Here is a 13246-nt window from a genome sequence, read left to right as displayed (position 1 = left end):
GTGGCATAGGCATGAAGCGCTGCATCAGGAGTAGAATGAGTTAATGTGAGTGGTCTGAAGGCTTAGCTTTAGTTTTCTTTAGTCCTCGCGTGACTTTGTTTTGCAAAGACGCAGTTGTTTATCACTGGTTCTATAGAGGAAGGGAGGTGTGACGATGGAAATGTAAATTTGACCAACTAGTTGATCTGAAGTTAATATAATTTTAGAGAAATTGATTGACATTATACATATATGTATATATCTCAGTTTCTTTACATCATCCTTTACAAATCATCCTTCAGTGTAAAGTCTGAGGGATATGATTAGTAGTGCTTTTTTTTTTTCATTTTAAAGATTTATTTATTTATTTAAATGGTGGAGTTAGAGACAGAGAGAGACAAAAGATGTTCCATGTGCTGGTTCACTCCCCAAATAGCTGCAATGGCTGGGGCTGGACCAGGCAACTTCCAGGAGCCAGGAGCTTCATCCAAGTATCCCACATGGGCACAGGGGCCCAAGAATTTGAGCCATTTTCCACTGCTTCCCCAGGTGCATTAGCAGGCAGCCAGAACTCAAAACTGGCACTTGTATGGGAAGCTAGAGTCTTGGGCAGCAGCTTAACGAGCTGTGCCACAATGCTGGTTTCAGAAGTCATTTCTGAAGTCAAACATTCAGGCAAAGATCGCTTAAGGTAATGTGGTGTGAGCATCTTTCAGATGCCTATCACAGGAGATAAGTTGATAAGAGGGAGACCCGCGAGAAGGGAGACCCAAGAGAAGGCTCTTTGGAGTTTGGATGGAGAAGTCAGCAGAGACACAACAGTGTGCTGGGCTGTCCTAGGGATGTTCTTTTTCTTTCTGTCAGTCTAATCTGGTCCTTTCCAGGCAGAATAGGTGAAAGGTAGTTTTTGGAATTAGCTCCTTAGATGAGGTAAGAACAGAACAGCTGCTGGATTGCTTATCTCTGCTGTTTTTGTAAACTCAGCAGCTCCCTAAAGGCCTTTTCCTTTTTTGGAGGGGAAGGGGGACAGTGTGAAATGCCCATATGAAAATGGTTTTAACATGAAAGGATATCCATTTTCTAGGAGCTCATGTGATTTTTGATACATTCTAAAAATCCTCATGCATGATACAAGGTAGAAATAAGGAGGTGGCCTGGTGGCTGGTTTTTGTTTTGTTTTTTGTTTGTTTGTTTTACAGGAAAGTGGCTAAGATTATTATTGCCATATTGTTTCCTTCATGTATCTGAAGTAAATGGGGATATCAAGGGAGAAGCCCCACCCAGTTTCCCACCCAACCCAAGTCCCGTATGTAGGGCATGCTCTGAGATACTCGCTCAAGTGGTTTCGATAGTTCACCAGTTATGAATTGCTGCCAATCTCGCCTCTCCAAACATGATGAGGTCGTTGAAGAATCCACTTCTGTCCTTTCATGGTTAAGGTTCTGAGTCTGGCAGTTCGTTTGGGGAGATCCCCAAAGAAACTTTGTCTGAGGTGTTCCCAGACCAGATTCTTGTATGTACTAGCAAGTACAGGGCCAGGCACAGTCCATCGCCCCGATCAGCTGGTGGTTGCAATTGCTGGGGTGGTTCTGTTTTCAGCCCCGATTTCCACCAGAACCAATGGGTGTTGCAGTCCAGGCTGGTTCTGCCAAGCACACACTCGGCCTTCGCATAAACCAGTGGGAGCTGCAGCCTAGTGAGAGCAACCCACAATAACCCCCACCAGGCCTACCCCTACCCTGGTATGCCAGAATGTGTAGCAGTAGTCCAGTCTGTCCCACATTCCCTTTGGCTCTCGTACATGTCAATGGGTATTGAAGCTTAGATCCATCTAACCAGCTCAACAATCAAGCCCTCATGGGTGTTGTTGAGTGCCTCTCTGTCTAGCCACCCCAGCCCCGTCCTAGTTTTCGTACCCTCCCATGGGAGTGGTAACCCAAGAGGGAAGAGCCCACTATTTCCCTCCCAGGCCTCTTGCATTTCCGGATTATGCACTGTCCAGGTAGTTCTGTGGTTTGACTTGACAGAATTAGCCCCCAGTGCCAGCTTCTGTCAGCTGATGCTGCGGCTAAGCCCCAACACCCCTCACCCACTCTAATTTTGTTTGCACCAGTAGAAATAATCAGCCCAGCCTGGCTTTTCCCTGATTTTGTCCACATGAGGTGCACATGTGTTGTAGCCCTGCTTAGTCTGGTCTGCCCCCACCCTGGCTCATGCTCTCTAGTGGGAGTAGCTGTGCAGCAGGGGAACCACCCCTTATTACCCTGCTGGGTCTGCCCCCTCCCTTCCTGGTTCTCATGTGTGCTGGATGGGCACTGCAGTCATATCCAGTACAGACAACCTCACCCTGGCATTCTGTATTGTGCAGTGGTTTTTATCGCGACCAAACCTCGCTCGACCCTCTCTGTTCTGGTGCTCTGATCTGCCAGTGGATGACGTGAACAAATTCAGCTGGTCTGCTCCCCACCCATGCCAAATGTATGCCAGTGGGAAACTTCTTATGGCCTACTCTGGGCTGTTTCCATTCATGCTTCTTACACTTACCCGCAGGGTCTGTGTCCTGCCAGAGGAGTTGCCCAGGTTCCTCCATCAGAACCTCTCCCAATGCCAGATTACGCGCATACTAGGGCATCCATGAACTAGCCTTACTCAGTTTACCTCCTGTCTTAGCAAGAACAGTGGCTTTTCCTGACAGGCCTTCGACCCAAGCTGGTTCTTGTTGGATGTTTCAGCCCAGCCATGGGTCATCCATACCCACATACTGCTCACACATGGCTCAGTAGGGGTTGAGACCTTGCCTAGTCCATCCCACATCTACCCTGGTCCTCCAGACAGTGTTGGGGTGCGCCCAGTCCCAATCCACACTTGTGCCAAGGAAGATTTCAACTGTTTCCTGATCAGAACTCAGCCCCCATTTCAGCCCACACTCTCCTTGGTGGTAGCCTTAATCCAGTTAGTGTGTCCCCTTGCTCCCCATCTGGGCCTGTTCCCAGCCATGGATCTCGCACATGCCAGTGGATGCTCTGACTCAGCCCCTTACTTGTACCGGCCTCTGCCTTAGACACTGTGGCTTAGCGTCCCTGACTTATGCAGACCAGTAAGTATAAGAGCCTAGCTTGGCATGACCTGTGCTCTGTCTTGGTTTCCGGTTTCGCTAGTGGGCTAAGGCTTGCTCAGGCCTGCCTGGTCCACCCTGTTCCATTACAAACCCATACATTAGCCAGCCATTGGAGTTCCCTTGCCCAGCTTGTCCGACCCTCAGGTCTGGACCACATGTTCACCAGCAGGAGTTATGACCCGCCAGGGTAGTTTCCCAAGTTCCTCCTCTTAATCCACTCCTGGACCCAGTTCTCATACATGCCATTGGGTTTTAGGCCAGGTTCCAGTGAGGTCTGGCCTTCCATTTAGCCTTGTTTGAGCTGGTGAACATTGTAGCCCAGCCCACCCCATACCCTATTCAGGATGCACATTTGGGTGCTGCTGCCTTGACCAGTCCAGACTGCTGTGGGTTCCTTTACCTGTGATTGATGGCAGGCTCCTTGTTCACCCCGAGCTTATTCTATCACTTCCGCAACTCTTGAGCTAACCAGTGGGGCTAGGATTTCCACAAGGCTTGACCCACACAGCTCCCAAAGAATCTACCCCTGGATATGGCTCTCAAGTGCTAGTTAATGTAATGGCCCTGACCAAAGTGACCCTTCTCCTGATCCATCATCATGTCAGGTAACAGAATATGATTCTGCTGGACATGCCCCGAGCCATAGCTTTTGCATGGACTGGTATTTGGTGATCAGCATTGCTACGTGATAATACGTTCTTCAAAGGAAGAGTAACTGTCATTGGGAATCTTTAGGATATATTGACCTCACAGAAATACATTGGGTTCAACGTGAAACTACATAAGCAGCAATTCAAACCACCAGAATCCCAGAGCTCTCCTGCCGGGCGGCCAGCAAACAAAACCTGGTGCCAAATGGCGCACTGGGCTCCTGTGCCCAGCACACCACGTGCACGTGGTGGCTGGCTTGTGGGATCCAGGCATGAGACGCCCTGTCCCAGGACCCACCCGCAGCCGAGAGGCTGCAGGAAGTTTAAACTCCCAGGCCCAAAGTCCTGGTTTCTGTTTTTTTTTTTTTTAACTTGCTTTTTCTTGCCTACCTGAAGGATACCTGCTCAGTGATGTCAAAAATTACTCAACAATGATACTTTGTTGAGATATACTCAAAGGGTTTAAGTGCAGCCTTGTCGGTTTTCACTTTAGGCCTCAGTTTGTTCAGTAAGGCAGTGAAGAGCTGGGGAGAAGGCGAGCTGAATTTCTCTTGGTTGGAGGGTTTGTTGTTTGGAGTATGGCATTTGGGTAATCCCAGACTTGACCTCTAGACTAAGGGAATACTAATTTCATGTGCCATTTACATTCCAGTCTCACTGTTCTCTCTTATCAGACTCAGGATGAACAGCATAAAGAAAGGCAAATGGCTCAATGCAGCCTGATGGGGCTACTGCGGAGACAGCCCTTCAGTAGACTCCTCCAGAGCTGTGATGAGCAGGGCATCAAGTGCAACACCTCCCGGCACAGAAGCCTTCAGGGAAGGTTGTCCACAGAGGGTGTTTTCATGTCGAGGGGTCAGAGTGATGGCAAGGCTGGTTTTGTGCTCTTTTCTCCTAGATGAACTGATTGCCTATGAATTAACAAGAAGGGAAGCAGAAGCGAACAGAAGGCCCCTTCCGGAGCTGGTGCGAGCCAAGATACCATTTAGTGCCTGCCTTCAGGCCTTTTCTGAACCCGACAATGTTGATGATTTCTGGAGCAGCGCCCTGCAAGCCAAGTCTGCGGGTGTAAAGTAAGTGTGTGTGTGTGTGTGTGTAAGAGTGAGAGAGAGGGAAAGAGAGAGGAAGAAGGTAATGAGTGATACAGAGCTTTGAGAAGGGGCTGGGAGCCAGGGAGAGGGGCTGACTGTTCTGTGAAGGCTTGTTCTTTGTTCTGGGATGGGATTGTGATTCCCAAACCCTTGTTGCCATAGATTTCTCTCCGCAGGACCTGTTGAGTAAGACAGCCTTATGCTTTATGTAACATACTAGGTACTCCTCCTTTTTCAAAGACAATGTTGTTATTTATTCATGAGGAAGTATTTGTCTTTCTTTACCACGGAGATATACTATGATCACAAACTGGCAAGAATGTAATTATTAATAAAGCAGTTATAAAACTATTCATGATGAGCTTCCATTGTGACATATATTGAATCATTAAAGATCACTGTAGAACTTGGCTGACTCTGCTCCTGTTGGAGACCAGGAGTCTCAGGGCATTTTGAAGTGCACGTAAGGGTTCTTAGGCATTGTCAGATGTCCTACATGGGGACATCAATAAGTTCATGGAAAATGGAATTAAAAGGTGAGTTTATTTTGGTGCAAAATGTTCTGGAAATGTATGTTTTCTTTTTTTGTTTGTTTCATTTTATACCTTTTCCATGAACTTTTTGAAGATCCTTTTTACGCTTTACTTTGTGAATCTGGTTGTTAGATACGTATTTTTTTTCCACTTGACTCTGTGATTTGATACAGTTGAGTCCTTGAGAGCATCCTTCCTAGCTGCTAGTAATCGGAGAAAGAGTGCTGATAGTGTCGCAAAAGAAAGGGCCGTCTAGAAGTCTGGCTTAACAAATTTCACTACCTTTGCATATTCTTGGGCCATTTTTCTCAAAGATTAAGCCTGAGTGCTCAGTAAAAGGAGTGAATGATGAAGAGAGATGGCTGGGCACTTTTTATCATGACCTTGATAAAAGCTTTGACCTAAGTTATTTTCCATGAAACCAATCCTGCAAGAGTCTGCCTGGTTTGAAATGATAGCCTCCATATATTCAAAAAGGGAAAGCAAATCAATTTATTTCAATCAGTAAAGAAGAGCTACAGGTTCTAAAAATAAGTTTTGGAAAACTCTGTATTCCAGTGAGGATAGATAGCAGTTCATTTGGTTGTTGGCTGTTCCTCATGGAGGTTTGCATCCCAGGGCTGATCAGTGTGTGGCCTTTCAGGGAACAGTAGGTGAGTTAGCATGTTACACGTGAGAGATGTACTTCATTGCCATGTAGAGACATCTTTTGTCAGTTAGGAATCAACATATAGTAGAAATGGTGGGCACGGTTTCTGTGATCACGGGCTGAGGGTAGAAGAACCCTTGGCTGTTGGCATTGATTCTGATGGTCTGTGGGAGGCAGAAAGTGATCCCAGGGTCTGGCAGCCCCGAGGACGCTCCATCAAATGTCAGCGGCAAAGTAGATGCGTTCTTCATTTGCTCATCCCTGGGCTCCTCCCATTTTGCTCTTTAGAAAAGTAGAATGGTGTTGGAAGTGCAAGGCATGGTGTGCTGTCTGAGTCTGCCTGTCCCCAGGTGTACCTTGCCAGGAAGCTGCCTTCTCAACATTTGGTGAAGTTCCATCTTCAAAATGGACTTAAAGGCGTTCACTTTCCACAGATAGATGTCTCTGCACCCTGGGGGACTGGTTAGCAGATCTGGATTCTTCCTAAGTGTCCACTTCTAAGCTTACCTTCTGTCCTGGGCCAATGTCACTGCCCAGGGTCCTTCTTCCATCAGTAATGCAGGAGTGATGCTTGCTGACCTGCATTTTCACTCAAATGTTAGCAAGTCTATAGCTGGGGGCAGTGTTGACAGTTTTTCTGGAATCCTGAAGGCCGGTTTGGCTTTCTCTGGCCTTTAAGGGTAGAAGCAAAGGGCGTTTTCCCTCTTTTTCTCTGCATACACATATGCCCTTGTATATGGTTGTAATACACATGAATATAATTCATATACAATTATTAATGAAAACCTGGGAAGGGAAGCAAATATCAGAGATAACAAACCAGTTGTCAATTATTGCACATTTGTGATTGCCTGGCAATGTGCTAAGCACTTCCTAATCAGTTATCACTTTTAATTTTCTTAGTAATATCAAGTAGATAAAATTATTTCCCATTTCGCAGATAAATAAAATAACGAAAAACTGCAAGAGTCTCCAGTCCCCTGGCTCGCATAGGGAAAGCATTCATTTACCTGTGACTTTTGGTTGATTTTATTGTTAGTATATTTTCCAGGTTTTAAGTTAATATAAGAATAGAAGGTCAGAAAGGTAACATTTTTAAAATATTATTGCTTGAGATATCATTTGTTGGGTTTTGGTTAAATTGAGGACTTGGCCATACTTAAATAAAGAAGATGTTAATTATTGCTTCTCAGAAGATGGGTGAGAATCTCATTAGAGGCCAAGTTCAATTTCAGGCGAGCCAAGGTGATCCTGGAGCAGTTGCTAGGAGGATGAGGCAGCTGCTTTCCAAGCTGCTCCTGTGTATTTCTTCCTATACCCTTCTGCCATCTTTGTGTTGGTAGATTTGAAGTACAGAAAGGCTAGGTAGCTGGCATGGGGTAAAATACGTGTCAGCAATGACAAGGTCAGTGTGTAAGGTGTCACAGATGTTAGCTTTTTCATGATAAAGTTGTCAGTTTTTTAGATAGATACTTTCTAGTGTGCCAAGTGGGTTCACATTATTTCATGACTGTTTCATGGCTCTGGTGGGTGCATATCATTAGGAAATACATTTTGTAGATGTAAAAAAGCAGCCCAGGAAGGTCACTGATATTCCCAGATTTCGAGTGAATTAAGTTGCATATTCAACACTCCGTCCACACCTTCCCACTTTGGGTATTCAAGATCTGTCCCTGTACTGTGTGTCTTTTATTCTACACTAGGGGGCAGCAATGCATTTGCGTTTGTTTCCAGAATTCAGGCAGATGAGTTCCAAGTAAAAGACAATCATTTATTTAGATTCGGAAAATGGGGACTGGGGAAGGGCGTTTCAGAATAGTTTAGTTTAAAAGACACCTGTAATATCTGTGTGCAACTCACTTCAAAACTTATGTTTACCTATCACACCTGACTGGCAATCAAACCGAAATGGTCGTTAAAAGCAACACAATAAATGTGGACCCAGTGAGCCGGAACTGGATCAGGAATTTGACATACAAATGAGTAGTCTCTGTATCTGACTATGAACTTGGCCTTTGCAGGAATTTGAAGGAAGCTCAAGATATTGCCCATAAGCATCAATTTTAACATGTAAGGCTAGAACGTTTTAGACACCACATCATCTTTCTACCACTAGGATCAACCCATGTGACTGTGGATTTGCTCACAGCAGTATCTTAATGAGGCTGAGAAATTTCAGTTAGCCAACCTCTCAGTTCCCACAAACCCCCTTTATGCCAGCTCTGTGCTGCGATGTTTTGGTGGCAGTGTTTCAGGACTTAGGGAGCTTTTTCAAACACACCGACGCTTGCCATATATGTAGTAAATTTTAAAAAATGAAAAGTACTTTCAGAAATACAGAATGTTGCAGCAATGGAAACCTAGTCATTTGGAACTGGACCCTGAATTATCCTCAGGGGATTGCCCTCCGCCAGGTCTCTCTTCCTGTCTTGGGGAGGGGCCAGGCTACGCATGCAGGAGCGAGTGAGTGTGTACGTGGTGTATCTGTGTTTGCGGGCTCCTCCCCTTCCTTCCATCAAGTAGGGCTGTCAGCTGGGCCTCAGACAAGCTTGTGGTGCTTCATGAACTGTGTTCACAATTCTTTTACTTTGTTTCATTGATATTACCCCCTTGTGTTTCCCAGAACATCTCGCTTTGCCTCATTCCCTGAATACTTGGTAGTGCAGATAAAGAAGTTCACTTTTGGTCTTGACTGGGTTCCCAAAAAATTTGGTAGGTATCTTTTGCATGCTTTTATTTAAACATCAAATTTGTCTTTTAAAACATATGGCATGTGAAAGAGTCCGTGTAGTTTGGCTGCAATGGAGAGTTCCATTTCATTTTCCTTTCGCTTTTCTCCATAAATCAGAATATAGGATAAGCACAGACGGTAAAACGTACCACGTACTAACCTCCTGCTGCAGTAATGGGCCCGGAAACGGGCAGGTTCTAGGAGTGAAAGCACGATCCTCACATTCGCCAACGAACAGTGATTCCTAAACTTGACCGTGCATGTGCCTTACCTGGGGTCTCCACAGAAGCAGGTGCTGATGCTACTGGGGTGGGGTGGGCCTACGATTCTGCATTTTTAACAAACCCCTGGAGGATGCCGGTGCCCATAGCTGACCAAGTCCCCTGGCAGATCATTGAAGAAAGCATACTTTCACTTCTCCTCTGTCATGGAGATAGGCAGATATAACTGATGACCTTCACTTCAATCATTCAAGCTTTAGAAATAATAAATCAAGTAGTGAGGTGCATTGAACGATCAGATAAGGGATGTGAGTCTGGTTTATTTGGGCTTTCTTTTTGCTAATTTTAAAGGTCTTTGAGCATCGTGAAAGGCCACTTTCCCAGACATGCATAGCAACATTTTCTCTGGCATTGACAATCAAAAGAAGGGCTTTTTTTTTTTTTTATTAGTGGAAGGAAGTACAGTTCTGGGGGCACAGCTGAGGGCAGGGTGCTCATCTCTTGATGTGTCTGCCACAGAGCCCGGGAAGCACCTCAGAGGAAAGCCAGCTTATTCCGAAGGCTTCAACTAGCTTCTGGACTGAGTTTCTTAGTCCTTGAAATTGCTGCAGAGGAACGAAAATTTGAACTGGATTTCATTGGCTTGCCGAATTTAAAGGAACCCCATAGCTCTCTTTAATGAACCTGTAATTTTTCCATTGAGGAACAATTGTTCTGATTTTGTTGGTCAGATTTTCTGTTTGGTTTTGCTGCCCCCTGGGATACCAAGAAAAAAAAAATCAATCAAGCTTTGCTTTTTGGGTTGTTTTAAGATAGAATTTATATACCTGGCATCACAACTGGACCATATTTTACAGGTTCTATTTGCCAACATATATCCTACCCCAGTGTTTGAACCTCTTTTTTGTTATTATAGTATCTGAGTAAATGCAATACCACATCCTGACAGGCTATCAGATTGATACATTTTGTAACTGAATAAGTTGACACAATGTCAGTTGAATGAAAAGAAATTAATAGGCACATACCCACAAATGAATACATTGGAGAAGCAGCTTGCTCTTTAAAAAATTTGGCTATTCCTTTATAAGTCAGTATCATTTCAGGTAAACCTGTCATGATCAGGGATGACACATAAGCTAAAGGTTGCAAACCCAGTTGTCTAACTCATCCAACCTAATGAAGAAGTGGGCTGAGTATAAGAACATGTGGCTTGCTGTCTGGGTCTTGGTGTATTCTCAGTGTAGCTAAAGAAGTGGGTTGGAAAGTAGTTCTACACAGTATGAAAATTACATACTGTGATGCTTAGGGCCATTGGACGCTAGGGAACTGCGGGGTCTGTGGCAAACTCTTAACAGGTATTATTGTTGTTTGGAGTAAAAGCTAAAGGTTAGCTCCTGACCGTGGTTCCATAAATGAACACACCACAAATTTTTGTTCGTCAAAAAATAAACTGGGAGATTTCATTTCAAAACAAATTTTTTTCAATTTAAAAATTAAAGTTTGTGACTTGCATTTTAAAAAAAAATTATCAGAAAATGTCTGGACCACAAATGGTCTGTGGGCTGCTGATTTGTGACCTTGTCTGGTGTGAGATCTACAGCAGTTTCCCCAGGTTCTTTATTAACATCTGGTTAGTTTCTATGAAGCTGCCTGTCCACTGGGCTACTGCAGGGAACTGCAGAGCATCTGCCGGCTCTGCCTAGATGCATGTGTGTAGACCTAGTAGTACCATTTCTCTGACATGTTATGGCAAGTTTTGGAGGGTCTAGTGAATGTATTCTCTCTTATTTTGCAGATGTTTCCATTGACATGCCGGACCTGCTTGATATCAACCATCTCCGAGCAAGGGGGCTCCAGCCAGGAGAGGAAGAACTTCCAGACATCAGCCCTCCAATAGTCATCCCTGATGACTCAAAAGGTACCACCTCTGCCAGGGGAAGGCTCTTGGTCCGCCTACCTCTGTTGGAGATAGAGCGACCCGTACCACTCTGTTGCTGCCAGTCCCACCCATTAGGGGCCTCCTCGGCTGCCTTCCTGCCATGCTAACCCATCAGAGAGACACACAAGTGAGGCAGGCTGTGATGGAGGACTTTAAGTGGACCTTGTAAGAGGTACAGACCCATCATGAGTGATTACAGTGGACAATTTTTAGGTTATATTGGTTGAACTTCAACTCCTCTCTCCCTCCATTTCTCCTAGAAGGGAGGAGACAGATTGTGTAAGTTGGAAAGAGGCTGTGTGTCAATAGATTATCACTTAAGATGAGATGTGTGTGTTTCAGTAGATTATCCGTTAAGGGGAGATGTGTCCTTTCTGGATGCATGTTTGGACAGCCAGAAAGGAAACTTGAGCAGTGATATTGGTTAGAAAAATCTTAACCACAACTCACCTGCCTAATTTTGTCACTGCTGCATAGTAAGGGAGTGTTCTGAGTTTCTCTTTCAAAATTCTTAAAGGAAAAGTGCATTCCAAAATGATAAGCAATGCCTTATCATGATGGGTTTAGAAACAGTGTCAGAGAATAGTGTATAATGATTGGCCCAGTTATTCTGATATAGGAGGTTTCATTCTGGCTCCATTAGCTCAGCTATCTAATTTTCATCTCCTAAGAAGTTAATTAGACGGAATGATGGCGATGGAGCACTTTGGGCCCATCTACCAAATAGGACTGTCAGTTAAGCAGTGAATATGGGTTACCATATTCAGATACAAGAGAAGGATTAGGTGAGTCTATGAGGTGCAAAGAAGATTTCAAGAAGGTGTCGGTGTTATGTTGTTGTCTAATACTAGGTCAAATACTAAGTTAACAGAGTGAGCAGAGAAGGGAGCTATCCGTGAGGCATTCTGGGTGATAGTAAAGAAGTTAAAGAAGGAAGAGAGACAAATCAGCATCTGGGAAACCCACACTGCTTTGAGTGCTGCCTCCGCTCTCTCTGATAGGCCCCGTGGGACCCTGCGTTTGTAATTATGCAGAATTCTTAGACATACAAAGAGACAAAGTCATTTAGTTCATGAAGATGGTAAGCAGCACATCACACTTTGGCAGTTCTAAATGCCCAACATCTTGTTTTCTCTCATTACTGTAATGAATTCATGTTATGTGGGCTTCCATGATCTCTGTGTGGGTTAAATGATTGGTGCCAGTGTGGTGTCAGAGTGTTTGGGGACACTCCAAATTGGGAGTTTTTCTTTTTCTAAAACTTGATGGTATACGTTGGTCTCATTTTCTCTTCTTTGAATTTTCAGATCGCCTGATGAACCAGTTGATAGATCGTATGTATCTTTTAAAATGTTTCTCGGTGTGCTAGACTTGTAGTCAGTGTGACACAATTAGTGTGGGCTTCAGTGAAGAGGCCTTGTTCTGTTCTTGTGTGTGCAGCTTTCCTGGGAGGGAGTGGCGGGGATGATGTTTTGTCCATAGGTTGAGTAAACAGCAAGTGGCACCCATCCTTGTTGAATAGGTGGCCTCTGTGGCTCAGGAGAGTGACCACATGAGAGCCACCTGGCCCAGGGTTGAACTCTTGGCTCTGCTGTTTTGGCCTTCCTCTTCTATGGAGAGGGATAATGATGGCCCCGCTCCCTTCTCTGGCCGGGTGTATAGGCCTCTTTATATAGGGATGATGAAGCAATGATCAGTTTTTCCGTTCTTCCTGCCAGACTCATCCTGAAAGCGCACAGCCTACAGGCCGTGGTAGTAGTAATGACCTCTCTCAAGGCAGTTAGTTTAATGGCATTGTTAATTTTGTAGCCTTTAGTTCCTATGCCTGTAGGAGTAAATGGTTCTCTAAGAAGAGCATTAAAGGATGATGTATATGAATATCTAAGTGTTCATTAGGAGGATAAGGTAGTGTTTAACACTATGTACCCTGAATCTTTTAGTGTACAAAGTGTTTCAAGTCTTTCACTTTGCTGAGGTACACTACAAATTTCTAACGGAAGAATAGAGAATATAAATTTTAAAACCTCATTTGACCCTGGAGACACAAATATTGCTGTCACAGAACAGGCCACAGGACACAGTTGGGAATGATTGCTGTGCTACGTCACTTAAAAACATTTTGACTTTGACAGGATGCATCTTCCTGCAGGAGGGAATGTGGGTAAATGCATTTTCACTATGATTTTGAACAGATATTCCTGTTCCTCAGTTGTGCTGGTTTCTAGAACACTGGCAGAACTTTCAGCAGGGACGTTAGGGCCTGAAAAATGTAAGAGTTATACTTTGTGTTCCTGCTTTTTGTCCCTTTCAGGTAGAGTTTAAGAGCATGGTG

General features: G+C 44.5%; 1 protein-coding gene across 3 annotated transcripts in view; it reads left to right on the top strand.

Annotated features, from left to right (window-relative positions):
* The window catches only part of USP13 (ubiquitin specific peptidase 13), a 107489-nt gene that overhangs the window by 77825 nt on the left and 16418 nt on the right, over positions 1 to 13246 (top strand). For 2 of the 3 annotated variants that reach the window (XM_041002898.1, XM_041002899.1), the window contains exons 13-16: positions 4646 to 4820; positions 8644 to 8732; positions 10771 to 10893; positions 12222 to 12248. In XM_041002898.1, the coding sequence (XP_040858832.1) occupies positions 4646 to 4820; positions 8644 to 8732; positions 10771 to 10893; positions 12222 to 12248 (414 nt within the window). The remainder of the gene's footprint in view (positions 1 to 4645; positions 4821 to 8643; positions 8733 to 10770; positions 10894 to 12221; positions 12249 to 13246) is intronic. The other variant, XM_041002900.1, reaches the window with a different exon arrangement.

This window comes from Ochotona curzoniae, unplaced genomic scaffold (assembly GCF_017591425.1).
Source record: "Ochotona curzoniae isolate NIBS_2020 unplaced genomic scaffold, NIBS_Ocur_1.0 scaffold_2587, whole genome shotgun sequence".
NCBI lineage: Eukaryota > Metazoa > Chordata > Mammalia > Lagomorpha > Ochotonidae > Ochotona > Ochotona curzoniae.
This window is presented reverse-complemented; position numbering and strand designations above follow the sequence as displayed.